The 25426-nt window shown below is 33.7% G+C and overlaps 1 protein-coding gene across 2 annotated transcripts in view; it reads left to right on the top strand.

Annotated features, from left to right (window-relative positions):
- The window catches only part of LOC132715293 (uncharacterized), a 34551-nt gene extending 9150 nt beyond the window's left edge, over positions 1–25401 (top strand). The window contains exons 3-10 of one of the 2 annotated variants that reach the window (XM_060698289.1): positions 1046–1174; positions 5688–5758; positions 7048–7281; positions 13220–13291; positions 14240–14313; positions 15203–15358; positions 17480–17570; positions 18241–25401. In XM_060698289.1, the coding sequence (XP_060554272.1) occupies positions 1046–1174; positions 5688–5758; positions 7048–7281; positions 13220–13291; positions 14240–14313; positions 15203–15358; positions 17480–17570; positions 18241–19591 (2178 nt within the window). In that variant the 3' untranslated portion in view covers positions 19592–25401. The remainder of the gene's footprint in view (positions 1–1045; positions 1175–5687; positions 5759–7047; positions 7282–13219; positions 13292–14239; positions 14314–15202; positions 15359–17479; positions 17571–18240) is intronic. The other variant, XM_060698290.1, reaches the window with a different exon arrangement.
- The last annotated feature ends 25 nt before the right edge of the window (positions 25402–25426 follow it).

The following is a 25426-nucleotide window of genomic DNA, read 5'->3' as shown; positions in this document are numbered from 1 at the left end:
ACATATACATGCACAGTGCATTAACTGGAGTGCAGATATTAGTTTCCCCGCACTCTAGATCATGCCTTTTTTTCTGTGGTTTACTTATTTGACGACATAGAAAGGGATAGCAATAGAAATAATATATTGAGATGCTTGTTCATTGGTTACTTTTTTTCTGGGGTTTTATAATGTGACAACAGGGTGCCTATGATACAAAAGAGAAAGAACATCAAAACACTCAAAATCTGATTTATTCTCAGGGGGCTGCGCCCCCTTGTTCAAATCAGATAGCCTTGTGTTTTGATGTTCTTTCTATTTCTTATCAGTCTGAACAGCTTTAATATTGTAAGTTAAACGGGCATGTGGATGCTTCTGAACTTAAACACATTGAAAATTTGGCCATTTGACATTATGGTATGCTGCTTAAAAGGTCAAGAAATCTAACAATAATCATATTATAAAATCAAACTCCTTTGTGGAAAATTGCATCCCATCAACATATTAGTGAATTAAACTTTTTTGTGGAAAATTGCATTCCATCAACATATTACTAAATGGAAAATTGCATTCCATCAACATATTACTAAATTAAACTTCTTTGTGGAAAATTGCATCCCATTGTTAACTTCACAACTGCAGAAAAATCATGTTGATCTGCACTTTTGTTTTTTTGTCATAATTTTAGGTCATAGACCAAGACACATAACTCTTGATTTTAATGAATTGTTACCCTTTGAGAACTAAGTAAATTTGAGCATTATATAGGTTCTTGTGTTAAAAATCAAGCATTTAGAGTAGCTATGGATACTTTCCAGCTGACATTTATTAAATTTCTGTACAGTACCCTATATTTACTGCTAAACCTCTATACTAGAGCAAATATTAGAGAAAAAATTGCATGTGCTCCCAGGACATCGCTCAAAATATGTACATGTATTATCCTTACATAATTTTTAGCACAGTTCAATGATAATGTTTATTAGAAAGGTTACATTTTTTTTACAAAATCACTCAATTTTATAAGCATTATGTAACACACATGTATTATTTTATGGTGTTTCAGTGTCGTAAACTTGGACTTCTCGCCCCAGACGAAAATCTCCCGGAGAACTGTCGTAAGATATTTCAGCAGTTGTGGGCAAATACCGGAGATGCTATCAGTAAACAGTATGCAGGGACTGCGGCCCTCAAGGTTTGTATATTCTGTGCAGGTCTTTTTGTGTCGCCGCTACGGAGTAGTGGCGACATATAGGGATCACTTCTCCGTCGTCCATCTGTCCGTCCGTCTGTCCGTCACAAAACTTGTCCGGACTACACCTCATAAACTACTGGTGCAATTTCATCCAAACTTTACAGGAATGATCAGTACCAAGTCTAGTTGTGCATATTGTCAGCATTTTCCGGTTCAATGATTTTTGTCAGAGTAATGGCCCTTTAATAATTTTTAATTTTAAAGTTTGTCCGGACTACTTCTCTTATACCACTAATGCAATTTCAATGAAACTTTACAGGATTGATCTGTAGCTCAAGTCCTTGCGCATATTGCCAGGGTTTTCTGGTTGAATGATTTTTGGCCGAGTTATGGCCCTTTGATAAAAAGGTGTTTTTTCTGTGTGTTGCCAGATACACAAAAGCTTGTCCGGACTACTCCTCATAAACTACTGGTGCAATTTCATCCAAACTTTACAGGAGTGATCAGTACCAAGTCTAGTTGTGCATATTATCAGTATTTTCCGGTTCAATGATTTTTGTCAGAGTAATGGCCCTTTAATAATTTTTATTTTTAAAGTTTGTCTGGACTACTTCTCTTATACCACTAAAGCAATTTCAATGAAACTTTACAGGATTGATCTGTAGCTCAAGTCCTTGCGCATATTGTACGGGTTTTCCGGTTGAATGATTTTTAGCCGAGTTATGGCCCTTTGATAAAAAGGTGTTTTTTTCTGTGTGTTGCCAGATACGCAAAAGCTTGTCCGGACTACTCCTCATAAACTACTGGTGCAATTTTATCCAAACTTTACAGGAATGATCAGTACCAAGTCTAGTTGTGCACTGTCTGTCCGTCTGTCACAAACTTTGTCCCAACATGAAATTGGCCATCATGAGGCGACACATGTGATTACTGATCGCTCTTGTTTATCTTAAAGAATAAATGTTGATTTGATGTAGTTTCTTTGTTGAAAGGGCAAGTCAATTGTATATGTATTTAAAATGATAAATGAGTTCTTTGATAGAGGATGGTAGTTTTGAGAGATGCAATTTTTAGACACTTGGAAAGAAAAGGAAAAAGATGGGCCAATTTTAACTAACTTTACACCTTAGTTGGTCAATTATTAAAACCATTTTGTGAAAAGAAAAACAGATTTAAAAGGCAACAATGTATTTCAAAAAGATGACATTATACATCATTCTGTGAAATTAAATTAATTTCCATTATCCTGCTTAAAATCATAAATGGAATTGTTCATGTTTCAATTGGGACAAAATCATTTATCATTTTTAGAGAAAATATCAAAATAACTACTTAGTGACTAGTGTACAGTACATACCATGATCTTGATCTGCACTGGTCACATGAATTTATATGAGATGTTTCTGTCTAATTTCCCTATTAATTTTTATGCCACCGCAGCATCTGCGATGCGGTGGCATATAGCGATTCACCTGTGTGTATGTATGTGTGTGTGTTTGTTTGTTTGTGTGTGTGTGTGTTATATAGATTATATAGTCAACTTAAAAAATCTTCTTGTGAAAAACCACTTGTCCAATTTCAACCAAACTTGGCAGGATTGATCCTTGGGTGAAGGGCTTCCAAAGTTGTTCAAAGAATTTCATTCCATGCAGAAATCTGGTTGCCATGGCAACCAAAAGAAATTATAAGAATAAATTTAAAAAATCTTCTTGTAAAGATCCAAAAGGCCTAAAGGTTGTTCAAATTATAGCCCTGGGGTCAAAAACGGCCCGCCCCGGGGGTCATTGATTTTCACTATATATACATATAGTAAAAACATAAAATACCTTCTAGTAAAGACCCTAAAGGCCTAGAGCTTAGATATTTTGCATAAGGCATTGTCTGGTAGAAATCTACCAAGATTGTTCAAATTATAGCCCTGGTGTCAAAATAAGCCCCGTCCCGGGGGTCATTGATTTTCACTATATGTACTTATAGTAAAAACTTAAAACCTTCTTGTAAAGACCAAAAAGGCCTAGAGCTTAGATATTTTGCATAAGGCATTGTCTGGTAGACCTTGACCCAAATTGTTCAAATTATAGCCCTGGGGTCAAAATCGGCCCTGCCCCGGGGGTCATTGGTTTTCCTTATATGTATATAGTAAAAAAATCTTCTAGCAATTGACAAATGCTAGAGGTTAGATATTTTGCATGAAACATTGTGAAGTGAACTTCTAGCAAGATTGTTCAAATTATAGCCCTGGTGTTAAAATTGTCCCCGCCCCAGGGGGTCATTAATTTTCAATATGTACATATAGTAAAAAATAAAAAAATCTTAGTGTCTGAAGGTACAAGGCCTAGAGCTTTAATATTTGTTAAATGATATTATCTTTAAGTACTCTACCAAAGTTATTCAAATTTTGCCTCTAGTGTCAAAACAAGCCCCGCCCAGGGGGCCATAGGTTTTCCTTATATGTATATAGTAAAAACTTTAAAAAAATTCTTCTAGCAATTGACAAATGCTAGAGGTTAGATATTTTGCATGAAACATTGTGAAGTGAACTTCTAGCAAGATTGTTCAAATTATAGCCCTGGGGTGAAAATTGTCCCCGCCCCGGGGGTCATTAATTTTCAATATATACATACAGTAAAAAATAAAAAAATCTTAGCGTCTTAGAGCTTTAATATTTGTTAAATGATATTATCTTTAAGAACTCTACCAAAGTTATTCAAATTTTGACTCTAGTGTCAAAATAAGCCCCGCCCAGGGGGCCATAGGTTTTCCTTATATGTATATAGTAAAAACTTAAAATAATCATCTTCTCAAAATTTACAAAGGCTAGAGTTAAGATATTTTTCATGAAACATTATGTAGTGAACCTCTAGCAAGATTATAGCCCTGGGGTCAAAATTGGCCTGGCCCCACCCCCAGGGGTCATTGATTTTCACTATGTACATATAGTAAAAAATTAAAAAATCTTCTTGTCTAAAGGTACAAGGCTTAGAGCTTTAATATTTGGTATATAATATCATCTATGGGTCCTCTACTAAAGTTGTTTTAATAATGCCCCTAGTGTTTAAATTGCCCTGCCCCAGAGGCGATAGTTTTCCTTTTATGTATAAAGTAAAAACTTGAAAAATCTTCTTCTCTGAATTGAAAAATCTTCTTCTCTGAATTGACAAAGGCTAGAGGTTAAATATATGGCATGAGACTTTGCGAAGTGAACCTTTACCAAGATTGTTCAAATTATAGCCCTGGGGTCAAAATTGGTCCCGCCCCCGAGGTCATTGATTTTCATTATGTACATTTTGTAAAAGAATAAAAAATATTTTTGTCTGAAGGTACAAGGCATAGAGCTATAGGTCCTCTACCAAAGTTGTTCAAATTTTTCCCCTGGTGTCAAAATTGGCACTGCCCGGGGGCAGTGATTCTCATTATGTACACATAGTAAAAACAGAAAATAAAACAAATGTTTTCTGAATGGGAGAAAGCTACATGTACAACTTATATATTTGACTTGAAATGTTGTTTGGTAGACTGTATCAAGATTGTTTTGAATTAAATCCTTGGGTCCAAAATTTTACCTTGCCCAAGGGGACAGTGACCTTCTTTCTTGTCCTTTGATGTACAGCAATGAAATTTTGACCATGTGCACAGTTTTAGTTGTAAAATTGAACTTTGATATCAGGTGACCTAGATTTTGATGATGTTACCTACTTTCTTGTCCTTTGATGTACAGCTATGAAATTTAAACCATGTGCACGGATTAAGATGTAAAGTGAACTTTGATTTCAGCTGACCTAGATTTTTACAAAGTGTCTTACTGTGTTGTCCTTTGATGTAGTCATGAAATTTAGGCTGTATGAAATATGACTTTCACCACCAAATTTACTAGACTCGAGTGCATTGATATATTCCTACTCTGATCTTTTAATGAGTTAACAACAGATTTAACCACTAATCTGATATAAAAAATTAGATAGGTCAGGGATCTATGCATTATGACACTCTTCAAAATTGTATAGAAACAAAAAAAATATGTTCCTACACTACTATTTAGTGTTGTATTAATGCGGTGGCATAGCATTTTTCTCAAATGCAATCTTGTTTTATTTCTGTGGGGAAAAAGACCCAACCATCTATTACACTCCAACTGTGGATTGATTTAAAAAGTTCATGTTATTTAATACGCAGACCTCCTAGAAGCATCAGAACTTGCAAACAATAATATTTTGATATGTAGGGCACTTGCATTCTTTAAGTGCTTGTGAAATGGATGATGATACAATTTCCCTAAATTTCAGAATATCAGATTGCAGATGTAACTTTAAACTGTTGATATTTGAGCCATAATTTTTTAAGTGTGGTATCCAGTAGATTAGAGTGGCAAATAATATGTAGAAATAAACCAGGATCAATTTAACGGTGTAACAAGTTCAAAGGTGGATTCAGATTAGAGGTGAACTGATTTCACAGGGTCCATCTGTACAATGAACTATTTAAACCTTTTTACTATGATATGATTTATTTTCAGGGAGATTTTACAAGGACAGGTGAGAGGAAGATTACTGGAATGATGAAAGATGGTGTAAACTCTGCCAACAGGTCAGTACTTTCACATGATTTGGTTCATACAGAATATATTTTAGTTAGATTGTGTAGGAAGTTTATACATGTATTATAGACACTGAATCCATTCATGAAACCAGTCCAGAGTAATAAGTGTACAGTTTATTGCTAAAGGAAACAACGGTTCACCCCTTTCAACCCACACGGACAGCGATCCTTAGATAATCCTAGTCCTATTTGTTAAGGGAACTCCACTGATGTCCAACAGCCTATTTCTTACATAGATCAGTTGGGATACTTAAAACAGAAAGATATGCAAAAGATTATTGAGAAATATACCCAGAAGTAAATTGAAAATAGTAACTTTTTGATGTTCTTTGTCCGATTTGGGTCATTTGTTACATTAGAATCGTTAGTTATTCTAGAAAAAACAGAGTGAGTGAATGATCTGAAATGTTGCACGCAAGATTAGTTATTTGTCTAAACCTCCGTTAAATGGAATAGTAATCTCGGAGAAAAAATTATCCATTCCTGTCATGTAAAAAAAGTGGAGTTCCTTTTACTACTTGGCCATGCCACCACATAGATTTATATACTGTGACCCAGCTTAGCTAAATTAAACCTTACCATGCTAAATATCTCAAATGGATCTATATGAAATAACTCATCATTTTTAAGAAGAATTTCAAAATATTTACTGCCAGAATAGTGAACAGTGCAGACCATGATCAGAGAGCAAAGATGTTCCGGCTTTTCCTAGTCTGCACTCGTCACATATGTAGAATCTGTTGCAGCCAGTAAGTGCAACATCCCTCACACCCCCTAGCACCGGCTTGAGCGGTACTCAATTCTCAACACTTAAAAAGTGCTAGACTCAATGATCAAGACAAGACATGCTATGCTCTACTCAAGTTAATACTTTTGTCGTACCTGAAATAATGCACATAATTATGGGCATTATAGTTCTTCCCTCTCCTCCTCTAGTAAAGCTTAAGAGATAGCACATGACCATTTTAGTATAGGTGTCACTTAACTCAACCTAACAAAAACAAAATGTTCAGATAAGATGGAAGGATGTTTAAACCCTTTCTATGCTGAATTTGTGTAAGGGCTTTCTACGGTTTAAATTTGGTACTCACCTTATATATTTTCATATTGAAATAGCTGTCGAAAGTAAAGGATATGCTTGTGGTGCACATATATAGATCTATATACTGGCCTTACTACATGTAAATAAACTGGTGGCATGGGAAAATCATTTGCACTTTAGGAATTCTGGAGATAATTTTATACAGAAAAGTCCTACCTTATATTTATTGTTACAGGTACTATCTGCGTTTCAAGGACACATACAGACAAGCAGCTATAGATGTTAGCCACGGCAAACCTGTGTCTGAGGATATCTTGTCAGGCGGGCTGCGTGTACCAGAGGATGATGTCAGAGAACTGTTAGAAAAGGAAGAAAATGTGAAACAACTTATCGAAGATTGTAAGAAGATGTTGATTGTGGAACCAGAAGAATGTCTTGGAGGCTGGGGGCTGATAAATGCTGACCCTGTGTAAGTTTTCTTACCTTTTACCTCATATTATTGTATAAGGAATTATGGGCTGTCCATTGCTAACTTTTAGGATTTTTAAGGTTGAAATTATTATGTTCTAGAATATACTAGTAGACATTATAGTCTAGTCATGTTGCAAGGTGATGTAGACGGACCTGTTTTATATTTGTAACACAGGATTGTCATGATTACTTTAATGTTAAAATGGTTGGCAAATTATATAACACTTTTGGCACTGTTATTTCCTTTGCCAATGTTATAAAGGATAGCGAACAAGTATATCAATGCACATATCAAGACTTGATAATGTTGGTAGCTTAATATTTCCTTAATGGACTGTTTAAAATTCAAAGCAGTGTGAGTCCATTTTACAAAGGAATGTAATGTTAAACATCTCTCCTTAGTGCATAAACTTAAATAGCAATATGATAACATATTATATTATATATGGCAAGAAATCTCTGGTACATGTTACTAGTTCTATTAATATCAAATGCATGTAAAATATATAAAAAAAATAATGCAACAATCAACAAATAAAAATTAATATATCATAAGTGCTGTTATTTATCATATAATTCATTTATAACAAAAAAATAAACCTGTTATTTGAAATAGAAAATTGGTCTTTGTTGACAAGTGGTCTGTCAAAGCAGGTATTATTTGCACCGAAATTGTTTTAAGTGAAAGTGATTTTGTTATTTATGCACCTTTTTTAGCTTCTGGGGTGAAAAGGGGCTACACTTTGACCTATTTCTCAGGTGAGCAATCCAGGGCCCTCTTGGCCCTCTCGTTTTTTTTTAATGGGAAGAAAAGTTTTTGGTATTTTTATTTTAAAATTGGTATTACTATTATTGTAGTATTGAGAATAAATTGTGGTTGTTATTGAAAGGGTTTTTATAATCTGTCTTTACTTGAAGGCCCTTATGTCAGCAGGCCTTCAGTTTCATGTTTATAAATCCTAAAAATATACAGTCAACCACTTAGCTCAATAGTTTTGTTAGTTTGTTCTTCTGGTTTTTATGCCAATTTTAATACATTTTTGGTCATAGCTCAATAATGAGAGCAACATATTTGTAATCAAGGGGTCACTGGTTTGATCCTCCTGGGGACGGGGATTTCTCCAAGACAATTAATCTCTTAAACAATGTGTCCAATGGTCATTTGTCTCTTACTGCAGATTCAGAATTCATGTGGGATTAGTAGTTTGTCCCCTGTAGAGATATAGGTGATTCCCGGTTATAGTTATCTAGGAAAACCAGTTATAGATTGACCAACTGCCATGATATGACCAAAAGTGTGATGAACTTGGCATAAACAACCAGACAAATATAATGTCCGGAAAAATGCTCGCTCATATGGTACATTCTGGTATCCAGGGTACACACCAACATCAGGAAAAAATTATTATAAATGAGCCGCACCATGACAAAACCAACATAGTGCATTTGCGACCAGCATGGATCCAGACCAGCCTGCGCATCTGCGCAGTCTGATCAGGATCCATGCTGTTGGCTTACAAACCCTATAACAAGTAGAGAAACTGATAGCGAACAGCATGGATCCTGATCAGACTGCGCGGATGCGCAGGCTGGTCTGGATCCATGCTGGTCGCAAACGCATTATGTTGGTTTTGTCGTGACGCGGCTCAAATAGTTAGTGTAAGACCCTTTATTTACAGAAACTACCTGTTTTTTTGTCAAAATTCATGCCAGTCTATATTTTCATAAAACATGAAAAGTAACACATGTGCTATGAATATCTATTTGCTTAATTTGGTAATTATTTTCTCAAAATTGATTTTTGTCTTTTTTGAGAAACAAAAATTATTCATATGGCAGTGTGCCAATTTAATCTTGTAATAATATTGCTATGATAATGTCAAAGTATCGTAAATGTTCACTGTGTCTGAATTTGTCAGTTACTGTAAATTAATTAATAAACTAAAAGCTGCATTAGACTGCATAATGGGGCTATTAATGAAGACTGTACATAAATCATCATGAGACAAATACATTATCTGCTCATATATTTATATATATGATATAAGCTATAGCAGTCTCATTGACAAATTATAGACGGCCTGCATGCATGATGAGGTTTAAACAATTGCTGTAATGATAAAAGGGACTTCTCTCATGGGAGATGGTTAAATTTGACATTTGGTCTGGATTGAGGACATGAGTTGGTCATGTCATGGAGTGCAAAGCTGCTGATTCAGCGTAAAGATCATTTTTGTTTGGTCAAAAAACGCAAACTTTAGTTCAGTGAAATTTTTATGATTTCCGTAACAACCAAATATATGTACCAGTTTAGGGATACATAATCTAGACTCATAAGATTACATATAGTGGTTTTGATCAATTATTTCAAACATTATTTTTTTATTATTTTGTGTTGTTGTAATTATTGAACATCTCCTAGGTCAGCTTCCTGGAACTAACCAGTACTGGTTGTGTTTGAGGTAACATGGTTGTGACCTGAGTAGGGCTTGTACCCACAATTCCTGGGTTGAGTGGCAAACTCTTTCATAGCTAGACCATTGCTCTCTTTCACTACAATTTAAATGGCATTTAGCTTAAAATTTTATTAAAATTGATTATGTACTTAACAGGATAATTTTATATATTTTTATTGCACAAATTTAAAAAACCTCAAATTAGACATAATTAAATGAGTATATTATATTAAAATTAAATAGATAATTATAGATACACATTATTTTTCAGGTAATAATTTCTCCTTCTCTATATTTATCTGTTATGTTATTGTTTTTATGTCCCAGATGCATATAGATTAGTCCCTGTATGCCTGTCCAGCTCTCAGGTATTATACTGGAAGTTTTATATTAATATGAGCCGCGTCACGACAAAACCAACATAATGGGTTTGCGACCAGCATAGATCCGGACCAGCCTGCGCATCCGCGCATCATGATCAGGATCCATGCTTTTTCGCTTACAGACTATAACAAGTAGAGAACTGATAGCGAACAGCATGGATCCTGATCAGACTGCGCGGATGCACAGGCTGGTCTGGATCCATGCTGGTCGCAAACCCATTATGTTGGTTTTGTCGTGACGCGGCTCATTTTATAATTCAAATATGTGGGCGAATGATCTAGAGGTATCACGGGCTTAACTGGTTATGAGTTGGATGACACGATTCACAAATTATAATCCTGTTTTGAATGAGAATTTTGATTCTTATACTTTTTACAAAGTCTGACATAAAGACTTTAAGTACTTTATCTTTTAGAGACTGACATAGATATATGAAACATTTGGTGTAAATGTCATAAATTAAATAAACTATACATTAAAATATTAATGATAGTTATTAATCTTTTAAGAAAGGATGGTTGGTAACTCATTTCAGTATAAAGGAGACATTGATTCCATGTTTTGTAGGACACTTTACTTTATATCAATGTACTTTTTACGATAATTTAAGTCAATTTCTCAGTTCTCAAGTTTCAGGCAAATTTTAAAATGTTTTTTAGCACGTCATCACACAGTAGGACATCTAAGCTTTTTATGCAAATGTGAATTCTTTATTTTTACGATATAATGTTACAAGGTCATTACTCTTTGCAAACTTATCAATACTGAAGGTGAAAAAAATCTAGAAAAGTTATTTATCAAAAAATGATATGAATGATTCAAGTGAATGAATACATTCTCTCTTTTTCTTCAGTAATAAATCAAGCAGATTTTATCACCCACTTGAAGCTGATACTTCAGCAATTTGTATCAAGCTGGGTAATATACTGCTTAGTTCACATTAGATAAACCCTTTTCACAAGTTTATTGCTCCGCGCCCACAGGCACGGAGCTATTTGTGTTTACTATTTTTTTTGTCCATGGGCCCGGATTTTATCAATTAATCCCTTTGATTTTCAGCTAAAAATAAATTCTGTTTCAATAACTCCTTTCGATTATTATATTGGTTCCCCCTTTGGTGATTCGCAGCATGTCATATTAATGAATGTGAACCGGAAAGCAGTTCTGCTGTACATGAATTTGATAGCTATAAATGTTCTGATTTTTGACACTTCGGTTATAAATTTGTTATTTCCCTTTTTTAGTAGTACATGAAATTATAATTTGTTATATTTTGAATTACATTTACACACAGCATATCACGTATTAACTATTAGTGATTGAATTTGTCAATATAAAGAAGATTTCAGGCATAAGACTTTAATAATTTTGCTTTTGATAATTATTCTTAATTTATATGTATGAAACTAAATGTTTAATAATAACATGTTGATGTATTGGTTGTTTTGAAATAATTATAACTTTAGTATATAAGGTTACATTTCTGATGTAGCAAAAGAGCTGCATTTAGAGCTTATATGGGTAGCCAACCCGGCTTAGCTCAATCGAGAGAGCGCGAGACTTTGTAATCTCGACATTGCGGGTTCGATCCCGGGCTGGCTAACTAAAAGTACTAATCAGTCTTTCGGATGAGAATTAAAATCGAGGTCCCGTGTATGGGTGCTTAAACTTTTGGCACGCTAAAGAACCAGGAGAAGCTTGGAATTGGAACATCTTTCTGTATCTGTAATTGCACTATCCTCCAAAAATCTAAAATGACTAATACTCGTCTGGAGGACTCGCCCATATGGGCAACCGGTGGCGAGTATAAATAAACGCAAACACACACACGCACGCATGCATGCACACACACACACACAGCATCATTGGTAATGCACGGAGGTAAATTATCAAGTTTTGTGCTTGGTGACATGTCCGGGGTCCGTACTCGACAGCGAAAGCTGCATTTTGTGCCCGTACGGGCGGATGGACCCTCATTAAGCATAGACTATAGATAGATAGATTGCATCATTGGTAACAACTGAAACTTTGATCTGCAGTTTGAACATGAGGTTTTTTTAATGAAAGGTTTTAAAGCAATTCAGCAAAAAAGTATATTGATCTCCCAATAAATCAATTAACAATAGCTTTTTATATATCACCAATGTCAAGTAGCTTTTATATCTTTGACTCGCACGAACATGATGTTAGTGAATTTGTGACTTTCCTCATACCTGCCTAAAATTCAGGTAACAGTCTTCTATCAGTATTTAAAGAAACCATTTTTTTTTTAATTTGACATGAAAAAAATGCATGTTATATTACTATATTATAATATTAGTCCCTTTTGTTACTATTTGTATATTTGTTACAATTATAATAATAAAAATCAGACTTTGATATTTTTATCATCTTATGTTACTGACTACAGTAACACAGTACAGTCATGTCAAATAACATTTACCAGTCTTGTAAGTCTTTTTTGTATTCAGTCCTTACCAGGTAGGCATCAGTGAAAGCATTTTTTCAAATTAAATATCTGGCCCCTCTTTTTAATTATGGACAGTGCATAAGGTAAGTATAATTATGCAAAAAATGGTTTACAAAACATTCGGAAAAAAGCTACAATAGTACTTAATCTGAATATAACATGACCTTTGCATAGGAATAATTTGGTAAGGTATCTGTAATGAGCGCATTTTTTTTGTGCGGAGCTTCTCAAAAATTGCTGCAATTTGCAGCAACATTTGTACTTGTATATATAATCTATTGCGATATAATACAAGCATGTGCTACTTCCAATCACTGTACCTTACTTGGGAGCCTATATATTTTAACTTGAACCTTTCTTGCAATAACAGAAAGTACACTAAGTCTTGTCAATAAACTGTGATAGGTGGAGTGTATATCTATACTGATGAGAAAAGCTTTGTAGTTTTGTTATCAAAAATTGCTGGAATAAAAATAATTACTATTTTTTGATAACTATTGATACAAAGGCAAATTATATTCTGTTACAGCAGGTGTTTGATTTACTTTAATATTAACAACATTCACAATTATCATTACTTGATCATTTAGATAGATAATGAATTATTGATTTATATATGTTTTCAGTGCTGGTGACTCAGATAGACAAGAAATAGATATCATATTGTTGCTGAGTCAGAGAGCTGTCTATGTTGCCTGGTAAGATTTTAAACATTTCATATTTTTAAAGACGCTTTAGGAAGTTACTATTAATGCCCTTTTTTTTGCAAAGGCGATAGAGAAAAGAACAAAAAACTCGCCTCACTTTCTTGGGAAGATAACTCAAAAAGTAGGTTAGTCATCCACATATTGTTTCAACATGCCCAAAACGATTTCAGGGTATATATTGTTGTGCACCTCAGGTCATCTGTCTGTCTGCCTGTTGGTAATTTGTCTACTCAGTAAATATGTTTTGAACTTATGCAAGGAAATTAAAACTACTTTGCAGAAATATTAACCATAAAATGAGATGACTGGCAGAGTGCAGATTTGACCTCCCTTAGGTCAACGTCACACTAAGTCATTGTGTATCCATTTCGCTCTGTATTTTTTTAACTAGTGGAAGGAAATTGAAACTAACTAGCAGAAATGTTAACTATTATGAGACTGTGTGCAGAGCGCAGGTTTAGTGGCAGCAAGTCTCAGGTTTGTTACAGCACAAATGTCAAATATTGAAATTTTAGTAAGTCATAAAAATTGTTCTGTTTTTCATATAATAGGACAGGAGCACCAATGTTTTATTGACACAATTTTAGTTAAGTTGTATTTCCATGTTTGGTTTTTATTCGGTGGTTGGAAATGGGCTGGCTACTGTACGGAAGAGAAATGAAAGTATTTAATTAATATGAGCCACGTCACGACAAAACCAACATAGTGCGTTTGCGACCAGCATGGATCCAGACCAGCCTGCGCATTCGCGCAGTCTGGTCTGGATCCATGCTGTTCGCTATCTCTACTTGTAATAGGGTTTGTAAGCGAACAGCATGGATCCTGATAAGATTGCGTGGATGCGCAGGCAGGTCTTGATCCATGCTGGTCTCAAACGCATTAAGTTGGTTTTGTCATGGCGCGGCTCAATTAGAACTTATTTTAATTATACATTTACAGGTATGACGATGAGGAGGAACAGGTTAATGAGTATCAACGGATTTTCCTAGAAGACATCGAAAAACTAGAAATTGGTAAATATTCAGTTTGATTCCCTATAAAGTCTGTATTCAGACTTTTTATTTCTTAGTTTTTGTTGTTTTTTTTGTTTTTTTTTACATACCAGCATTTGTGTCAGAAGAGAGGACATGGTTATTCAAATGACAGTCGATGATTGTTTGGTTGATAGTCAGAGTTCTCAACCATTAGCATTTTTCTTTTTTTACTTTTTGTTGTTCTATGGACATATTTCTTGTTTGTATTAAATTCATACATGACACGATAAATATGTTCAAGCAAAGGACTATGACAGTGTTGAAACTTTTCATGTTGATCAAGATATTTTCTATTTGACCTGATCTTTTCGCTAATCATGTTATTATCAATAAGACTTATTAAAACATTAAATTTTCAATTTAATCATTCTAGCTCAATTTAATTCATAATAACTAACAGTCATTTAAGAGCTATTTTCTCCATAAGGATATGCTTCATTTTATTTTAAAACATTATTTATTTAACCATGATTATTAAAAAAGCATGACTTTTTTGTTGCTTACTTGAACTTGTCATGAGTATATACCTGAAACTAAACTGCATTGGTGTCATATGAGCGATCATGGCTGTGACCCGGCCCAGTAGATCTCAAATCCACAATCGCTAGGTAGAGAGGTAGTCACAGGTAGTCACCTAAAGCACTAGGCCATTTTAAGCACTAAGCCACCTTATCTATAGGCCACCTTAAGCACTAGGCCACCTTGCGCTATAGGCCACCTTAAGCACTAGGCCACCTTAAGCACTAGGCCGCCTCTCCCCTACATTAAAGGCATTCACTGCAAGGTCAGTACTAAACTAGCTTTAATCAATATGTTTCATGTACAGATGTTTACTTACACTTAATCATGTTTAATTTTCCCTTTAAAGGTGCAGAACATTCCTTAATTAGGACAAAATCTATAGTGATGAGATTATATTACCGGCATTATGCGGATGAGGGGTTTTTCCACACCTTTAGAGCACCTGCTACACGATTATTCAACAACCTTGTTATACCAGTAAAAACTCAGGACGAGGCTAAAGGTATGTCTGATTTAAACTGACTTTTTATACCCCCCCCCGGGGAAACATATAGTCGCTGCCTTGTCCATCTGTCTTTCCTTCCGTCCGTCCCCTTTTCTTGTCCGGGACATAGCTTTGAAACAACAAGAGGTATCAACATGAAACTTTGTTGGAAGATAGATCTCATTGAGTAGGTGTGCAGTGCACAAGAATCGTAACTCTGCCTTGCCTAATTTTTGAATTATTCCCCTTTGTTTATTTTTACACTTTGAACTTTGTCCGGGACATAACTCTAAAAGTATAAGAGGTATCAACATGAAACTTTGTAGGTAGATAGATCTCATTAAGTAGGTTTGCACTGCACAAGAACTGTAACACTGTCTTGCCTACTTTTGGAGTTATTGCCCTTTGTTCATTTTGACACTTTGAACTTTGTGCGGGACATTACTCTAAAACTATAAGAGGTATCAACATGAAACTTTGTAGATAGATAGGTCTCATTGGTTGGAAGTGCAGTGCTTAAGAATCAATACTCTGCCTTGCCTTATTTTGAAGTTATTGCCCTTTGTTTATTTTTACTTTTTGACGTTTGTCCGGGACATAACTTTAAAACTATTAGAGATATCAACATGAAACTTTGTAGGTAGCTAGATATAATTGGATAGAACTGCAATGCTTAAAGAACCTAAACAAAGCCTGGTCTAATTTTGGAGTTATTGCCCTTTGTTCATTTTTACACTTTGAATTTTACCCGTGACATAACTCTGATATCATCAGGAATCTTTATAGATAGATAGATCTCATTGAATAGAAGTGCAGTGCAAAAAACATAACTCTGTCTTGCCTAATATTGGAGTTTTTGCCCTTTGTTCCTTTTTTTTATACTTTCCTGTGTCCAGAACCTTCTCGGGGAGCATCACCCAGTTCAACTGGTTCTTGTTTAGAATTATTTTTTAAATAAATTTTACAAGAACTTTGGACATGCCATTCACGATGGGTCTTTTACCATACTAGCCTTAGAAGCAGGTTTACAAGTAGCTCTATACTGATTGCAAATGCTTTTGTTCCATTAGGGTAAGAGTTAACATAACTTTTGAAATACTTTAATAGCAAAACAATATTGAAATAAGGTAGTAGTGATAAAAATTTTTATTTTTTGTGGTCATATCCATAAAACTTTACATTGATAAATGTTCCTTAGTTAAAGTTAACAACATTTCACTAAAAAAAATAGTGCCTATATATGAAAAAAGATAAATGTCAGTTGTCAGCTACATGGATGGCTGTCAAAATTATCATGATGGTTTTTTTCATGGGAGTACATGTACAATTTAACATGATATATGACTAAAATGAGATTGTTGTTTATGTTCTTCTCCCTAAAAACAGCTTTTTGTTGGGTGATGCTTGTGAAGGGGAAAAAATACAAGTCATTTTAGGTATATTAGCATGTTGTTGCCATTTTGCATGTGATGAAGTGTCATGCAACAAGACATGGGTTCAAACCTGTTAGGGGAAAGCTGTTGTTTCCTAAACCAAGATACTTTACATTCATTGCTCAATACTGGTCTGTTCCAGAAATGGATTTGAGAATGTGTCTGTAAGCTTCTAGCTTCCTTCACATTTTGAACTTGATTAAATTAAGAATGAATTAAGACAACAAGTAAGTGTATTTGTTGGTTGTATGTTTTCCTTGATAAGAAAAAACAAGTCATAAAAATTTGCCACCATAAGTTATACTAGTATCAATAAATGTCAATATTATGTTCAGTCTTTGGCCATTACTCTTAGAATTTTAAAAAAGAAGCTGTAATAATAACTTCTGTATGAACACATCTGCAGATGCTTATAAATTCAAAGTTGTACCATTACCAGGATTAAATTATGAAATTTGCTTCTGCTTAAGTACACAGAATATAGGTACATGTATGATGTATTTGTAGTCATGACAACAAGACTTACTTAAATGTCATTATCATGTCATTCTGCTAAGAATGGGCAAAAAATGGGTAGATAACTATTACTTGCCTTGCAATAAGGTTTTTTACAAGTTACCTCCCTTCAACTGTATACTCAGATTACAGACAGATTACAGAGCAACTCAGAGTGGTATACTTCAATTACTTTACTTTTTCTTTACAGAACAACTTCGGGTGGTTTGTGAAGCATTTGCTGCAGCTCAGAATCTTCTGAAACTGGAGCTTACAATAGAGGAGAAAACTAAACTAGAAAAGTAAGTCAATGATTATGGTTGGTTTTGAAAATTAGAATGTAGGATGCAAAAAGTTTGTGTTTTTAAGTCATTGTTTGGTTTCAAAATACCTCCAAATATAACAGGATTTTTTTGGCATCACAATTCAGCAAATAATTTTATTAACATCTATTCACAAAAGGAAATAATAAATTTGTAAAAAAATGAACATGGAAAAATGTTTTCAAAATAGAATATTGTCACTGTGGGTCATTTATCAACCTAAAGTTATGGAAATTTATTGTATAATATCAGTCAATTGTTTGTTCATTATGAATTTGTAATTAACTGTAAAAGAGCATTTCCAATCATAAGCATAAAAAATGTTGCATTTTACCACCGACATGTAGTATTCCTAAAATTGGCACTTTTGGCGTTTTTGGTTGCCCATCATTAAAAATTAAACGTAATTTGAGACTAAAATCAGGAATCTTATTTCTAGGTTAAGGATAATACTAAGTATACATTCAAAGTTTCAATTAGCAGAGAATTGTACATGTTCTATTACTACACATGAAATCAGTAATCTTATTTCTAAGTTTAGGATATAAATATATAAGTTTTCGGTAAGGAGAGAAAATGTCATTGTATTGGTTCTATTACTACACATGTATTTGTATATATATATATATATAATAAGTATATTTTCCAGGAGGAAGACCAATCCTCACCCAGAAGTAATGGACATACACCAGCAGTTACAGGAGAACTCCCTTTTACAGATCAAACTGCCACGTGACATTTCCAGTACAGACATTCCTTCCCAGCCTACATCAGCTACTTCCTCTCCCAGAATGAGGCACAGACTGTCACCACTTCCTTTCCATAAAATTTCTCATCAAAACCAGTCTAGTTCACAGAAATCTCAAGATTCCAAAAGAGGAAAGCAGATTGGGTCACTAGTGAATGCAAAAGCTGCAATGGTAAAGTCAATGATGCCAAAACTGAGCAAATCTAACGGAGGAGGAGTGGAGTTATCTGTTCCTAAATTGAATATTAATCTGAATTTGGTCAGTAAGCTGAAAACCAGCAGGGATGATGCAAGTCGTCTGCTGTCTAAAGTGCCTGGTACCAGCCTCTTCTACAAAAAGAGTAAAACAGTGGCAGACTCAGCCGATGCACCAGATGTGTTCATAAATGATGAAAATAAAATGAAGGCTCCAAAAATATCTTACAACGATAGAAAAAGAACATTTAGTAAGGATGATTCGTCTTTAGATGAATCTTTTGAGATGACTGACAGTGAACTTGAGAAGGAAGTTGTGCTGGATAGCTGTGGTATCCTAGCAACAAGTGCCAAACAAATTCTAGAATCTCCTCAATACTCTATAGATGAGTCAGATGCATTGGAAGGTGTCCAATCTGACATTGGATCATCCACTGATACAGAGAAGGATCTATCTGAACCAGGGAAGATTGTCTTTGATATAGACAGACTGCCTATAGACAATAATGCAACAAAACAAGAATGTATGTCACCTGAAGCAGACAAACTGGATGAAGGTGATGGCAGAAGAGAATCCAATGCTTCTTTCAAATGTTTTTGTACTGAGACGGAAGATTGTCCTCATAAAGGGACTCATCCTGAGGAAGATGTATGGATCAAACGAACTGACCTGACAGAAGGAAAGCCTACGAAAAATTTAGATCTCGATCTTGGTCAGAAAAGGGTGGTGGATAATTCCGAGGCCGACAAGATTCTGTTGAAGTACAGTAGATCAAAACAAGCTTTGTCTCATCCTAGTATGAGAAACAGCATGAGTGATTCGGCTATAGCTACAAGAGAAGTCACAGTTGCCTTTACTAATGTCAGTGATGAAAGTCCTAAGGCGGTACTCGAGTGTGACTTTGAAGCCAACCCAACACTCCATAAAAAATTGCCAAATTTGCTACAAAGCGCGAAAATGCCAAGAAAGTCTCACCGAATCTATGACAGTCTTAAACAACATATAGAAAAACAACTGGGAGATCAGACATGTCAATCGACAATTATATTCATTTAGATTTTTATTTTGATAGTTTTTTTACACATACACCCTTATATATATACATGTATATATATATATATATAGACCCAAGGTATTTATGCCTTGTACTTTCAAATCAAGAATGGTGTTTAGTCAGGTACTTTATAGTTTTATGCCATGCAAACAAATGACATGTTTACCTCATTATGTACCTTCATTATTTGCCTGCCATCAAATGTTCATTTACTCATTGTTTTTCATATGTATACATGTATTATATTGATTTATGATAAAATGATTGATATTTTTCTCTGAACAAACACAATATTCATATGCACAGTATTTGTTAAATACCTGTACCTACAAGTTTTCTGATATAGATACATTGTAATATTTAAAATTATGATTATTTATAACTGAAGAATCACACACATCAAAATCAATTTTCCATTTTCAACATCTTAATTGTGTCCGTGTCCTTGTGTCACAATTAATGTACACTGATGTAATATTTATATGCCTACATTTAAGGAAAGAATATGTCTTATATAATTCAAAGAATAGAACATGAATGTGCTATTTTAGTGAATTGTATTTACCTCTTTGGTTAATAGTCCACTTAATTGTACTACATGTTGATATTTGGTGGTATTTTTGGTTTTGGCAATATGTCCTTTTGAACCAGAACAAAAATATCTGAGAATCTAGTTTTGGCATGTCAAAATATTTTGACTATTTGGTTGATTGTGAAAAGATGTATTCCCACTGGCCCGAAGAGCTTGCAACAGTACAACTTTTACTTAATCAACTTGGTTGACATAACCCATTGGTGATATAACCCTTTAGTATAAGTAGCATGCTCAAAATATATATCTCCTATGTGTCATGTTACATTTTCTTTCTATAAGATGAAAAATGAAAATTCATTGTAAAAATTTCTATGAAAAAATTTACGAAATGAGAAGAGAAAAAAACTTGAACACATTTTTATGATGTTAAAATGTTAAATTTAAAATTGATATGAGCCGCGTCATTACAAAACCAGCATGGATCCAGAGCAGCCTGCACATCCACGCAGTCTGATCAGGATCCATGCTGTTCGCTTACCAACCCTATTACAAGTAGAGAAACTGATAGCGCACAGCATGGATCCTGATCAGACTGCGCGGATGCGCAGGCTGGTCTGGATCCATGCTCAGGTCACAAACGCACTATGTTGGTTTTGTCCTGACAAGGCTCAATTATTCATTTTTATTGTTTCATAATCAGCACCTTTGTAGATTTTTTTGATTGACATAATTATTCAATCTAAGATTTGTTTTCCCACCAAATTTCATAAATATCCACCTTGTTTAATGTTGTATTTGTTGTTTAAATTTAAAGTTTAGTTTTTTTCAATATCATAGAAGGTTGTTGATTTGTTTTGTTGTTGTTGTTGTTTTTTGTGTGAAAGAAATGGTTCCTTTTTATTTATTGGTACTTTTTTCTAAAATTCATTTATTTTTGTTGTATCAACATTTATAGAAGAATTTTTTTCTTTGTATATTTTGCTTTCTTATTCTTTATTCAATATTTTTTTATGAGAACACATAAATCTATTTGTTTGCACAATATAAGAGAATAAGTGATTTTTTTTCAAAACATTGTTGAAGTCGAAGATAGAAAATGTAAGGGCATTTCTTGTGTTTGAAACCATCCTTATGCATATTTAAAAGTAATTAAAGGGACTCCACTGAGGTTTTTTGACACGAAGGGACTAGAAATATCTTTTCAAAAGTTGTGTACCATTTGATATAGGTCCGTACTAATAATTTTTCTGCAAAATTTCACATCATTAATTTTGCTCACTCCTTTTTTCGAGAATAATGATTTTTATTGTGCCAATTTACCCAAAATTGAAAAAAAAAATTTAAAGCAAATACATGTAATCACAAAAAAAAAGATTTGAGCATTTTGAGTATACATCTTCATTATCTTTTGCATACTTTTTCATTTTAAATACAAAATGTATGTAAAAAAGAAAAATTGAAATTTTATGTTTTTTATGCATTTGGACCGCAGTGGAGCTTCTTTAAAGGTATTTGCTGTTTTAGACAGTTGTTTCATATAAAACCACTTGTTTAATACCATCAATGTTTTCATATACATGTACTTTGATCTTGCTGTTCACTTGTTGACAATTTTCATTGTAGCACAAGTGTTTATTTTTTATTTATATACTCACATTATATAGATTCTCACCAAAATACACAAAACATTTCTAGCTCAACATTTGAAGGATATCAGGGCTATAATTCTGCTCAACTGAGTTCCGGCATTAACAATAGTTCAACGCTTGTTTATGGTTTTAGCATTTGTTTCATAGCCACAACTATGACCTTTCGGGTTATTGTTGAGCACAAGTTAAATAGCCACAACAGTGAACCACAGGGTTATGGTTTCATAGCTTCTTGGTTAAGGTTAAGCATAAGTTTTTCAGCTACAACCACAAAAGTTTTCATTTGAAACAATAATTACTCTAATCATTATTTAGAATCACAAAACTGTAGATCAAATGTAGAACAAATAATGTAAATTACTGTATTGTTTAAAAATGCATATTTCAGGTTCACTCATACATCAAACTTTTACAAGAGTAACAGTAAGGTTACTGTCGGTATTTACTTGAATGTCTTTCACTTAGATCACTTTTACCCCACAATATTTTCCATAATTAGATCGTCTGTTTTGAAGAAGTGTGTCACACCAAGTTATCATGACAAGATGCAGTTGTAAGACAAGGGGCATTATCCTGAAATATTTTAGGCGCTAAAGCTTATTTTAACTTCTGCAGTCACAATGACCATAAAACTGGTTAAGATTACCTTCCCCCAAGTGGTCAGATACTGGCTATTTTTCATTTTCATTTCATGAATGTCACAGTAGGTAACAATAGTTAATTTAAGGACAACCTTTATATCAGTTTTCCATTTTCCTGTACATGAATATTAAACTTGTTACCAAAGTAACATTTTTGTTACCACTCAATTTGGTCTGCAATTTTTTCATGAATGTCTAGATGTTATGTTTATAACCACTTTTATTCAGTCTGCAATATTTACATTAACTCTTAACCTGCTATATTCAGTCCATTCAAAGTTCAAGAGATTTCAATATCAAAATACAAAAAATAAGCTGTCAACAGTATAGAGCTTGGTCAGACTGCATGGATGTACAGGCTGGCCTGGCTGTATACTGGTGGCAAAGGTTGATCACTTCTGGTTCCACAGGTTAAGGGTTAAATTATGCCGTGTTCATGTTTCATGCATCCATATAATATTATACATTGTTTATTTGCAATGCAAGTCTAAAATTTTATAACTAAGAAATGTTCTAAAAAAAAAATGTTCTGTAATATAGTAGTGGCATGTAATATAGTAGTGGCAGTAGTTAAAATTTATCATGGTGTGGTAAAGGTCACTAGAATAGTTAGGTCAGATACTAGATAGATTAGGTAACGGGTTTTTGCATATACATTGCACAATATATGTTAAATGTCAACCAGTTTCAGTTTTGTTTATATAATCAACACACTAGTATAAGAACAGTGTACTTTATTTTACCAGACATTTACAAAGGCTATAATCAAATTAACTGAGCAATGATCTGAATTTTTCTGAAAATATTGTTATCATGGGTTAGAATATTTGCATGTTTATCAATAGATCTTATCCGGAACTCGGCAAATGTGGGTTTTTTTCACCAGCTAGTCTATAGGTTCAAACCAACTTTTACCATTAAAGCTTCATGGTGCACTACATGTCACAATAGATTAGCCAACCTCTTGGGCTTATTTTCGAAGTTGTAACTGTAAAAGTTTGTTTGAACCTACGGATTATCTGGGAAAAACCCAAATATTCAAAATTCCGGAGTTAGTCTATTGCTGTTTTAATAAATCAAACACTGAAGAGTTAAGTGATCCTAAAGAACTATGTCTTCTATTACAGTATTAATTTCCTTAAGGGCATTCTTATATAGTCTAAACACAATATATGTATTAGCATTGTTACTTATATACGACAGCCAGTGGCATTAACTGGGAGCTAGACCAGCTTGCATATCCATGCTGTATGAAGAGCCTGTATGTACGAGACCGTTGTGGACATTTCAATTTCATGAATTCCCGATTTCATCTTCATGAATTCCAGATTTCAACTGAACAATTTCACAATTTCAACTTCATGAAGTTGAAATCGTGAATACCTGAAGTTGAAATGAATTCATGAAGTTTATTTGTGAATTTATCAAGTTGTAATCGTGAATTCATGAAGATGAAATCGGGAATTCATAAAGTTGAAATCGTGAATTCATGAAGATGAATTCTTTAAGTTGAAATCGTGAATTTATGAAGTTGAAATCGTGAAATTGTAATAGTGAATTCACGAAGTTGAAATCGGGAATTAATTGACCTGAAATCGTGAATTCCACAAACATGTTGAAAATTGGAATTCAAGAAGTTAAAACTGTGAATTCATGAAGTTTAAATGGCCTTTCTTGTCTTTCGTATTTAAGCCTTTGATTGCTTCAATTAATGTTTGGAAATCGAAATCCCTTTAGCTAACAAGATAGTTCCAAATTCTGGGCAAGTCATATCATATTTAAATTCAATAGTTTATGGATTAAAAGTATTACACTGTTAAAATGTTTTATTTCTACTTATTTTTTATCAATATAATTACAAAATAATTATTGAATATATTTCAAGAATGCCTTGCACAAGATAATCTTAAAATATAGAATACATTTGTACAAATATACTGGCATATTACCAATTGCAATTTACATGTAGTTTCAAGTTGATTTCACTAAATATACTTACAGGAAATAGAAGTATTAGGCCTTAATTTTTGTCAATAGCATAAAGGCCGGACCAGCTTACAGTGCAGTTTGACAATACTATACTCTATTACTGTTGGTGATTCAATTTTCCTTATTTTGACATCCCAAAAACTTCAAATGGACTTTTGATATCCCTAAATTCAAATGGACTATTCCAAAGTCAGAGCAAATCCATCGCAAGGTTTTTTTCCATTATACATTGTTTATACATCAAGTTAGTTCATTTCTTCCTATGTTTGGAAAACCCCAATATTAAATGAATACTAAAATACCTTTTTCTAGCTACGACATTGAATTATTTGAATAAGTCATCTTCTAGACTTCTTTTAAAATTGGAGGATGTTATCCCTCATCAAATTCTTGGGTACAATCAAACTTTTACTGTGCACTAAATTAGGTTGCAAGTTCAGTTGTATGTCGGAATTAAGTACTTTTGCCAAGGTTTAGAGTATCTCTATTGAAGTTTGCAAACATTTTATTTCATTAACAAGTGAATTCTTTGTCAACTGTGAAATCTATGGAAAAACCAAGATATTATTACTATATGTAATATCATTTCGTCTTTTTGCATGTTTTGAAAATGTTTTCAACAGATGTTTTTATTTCCTTATTATTGTTAGTTGTTACGATTTAGACATTTACTAACCACCTATAGACAATTAAACCACCCGTTTTAGCTGCCTTCGTTTTCTAAATAAAACTTAAAATGTTATTTCTTGTCTTACTTTTCTTTCACCAATTTGTCAGTGTAACACTGAATGCCCAGTCATCAAAATAATGCCAGACCAGTAGTGTTTTTCAAAGATAATGAGGAATCTTAAAGATATATGTTCAACTGCGTTTAAATATTATTAATGAAATTCATCAAAAATCTAAGAAATTCATACTGAATATGCATATTTTTAATAAGAGAATACACAAACTATGACGTGAACCTGCATTCCCTATTGCACGTTTGCTTTAAGTCGCACCAACACAGTAAATGTCATATGG

This window comes from Ruditapes philippinarum, unplaced genomic scaffold, assembly GCF_026571515.1.
Source record: "Ruditapes philippinarum isolate M1 unplaced genomic scaffold, ASM2657151v2 ctg4185_1_1_1_1, whole genome shotgun sequence".
Lineage (NCBI taxonomy): Eukaryota > Metazoa > Mollusca > Bivalvia > Venerida > Veneridae > Ruditapes > Ruditapes philippinarum.
Note: the sequence above shows the minus strand (reverse complement) of the source record. Positions and strands in the feature narration are given on the sequence as shown.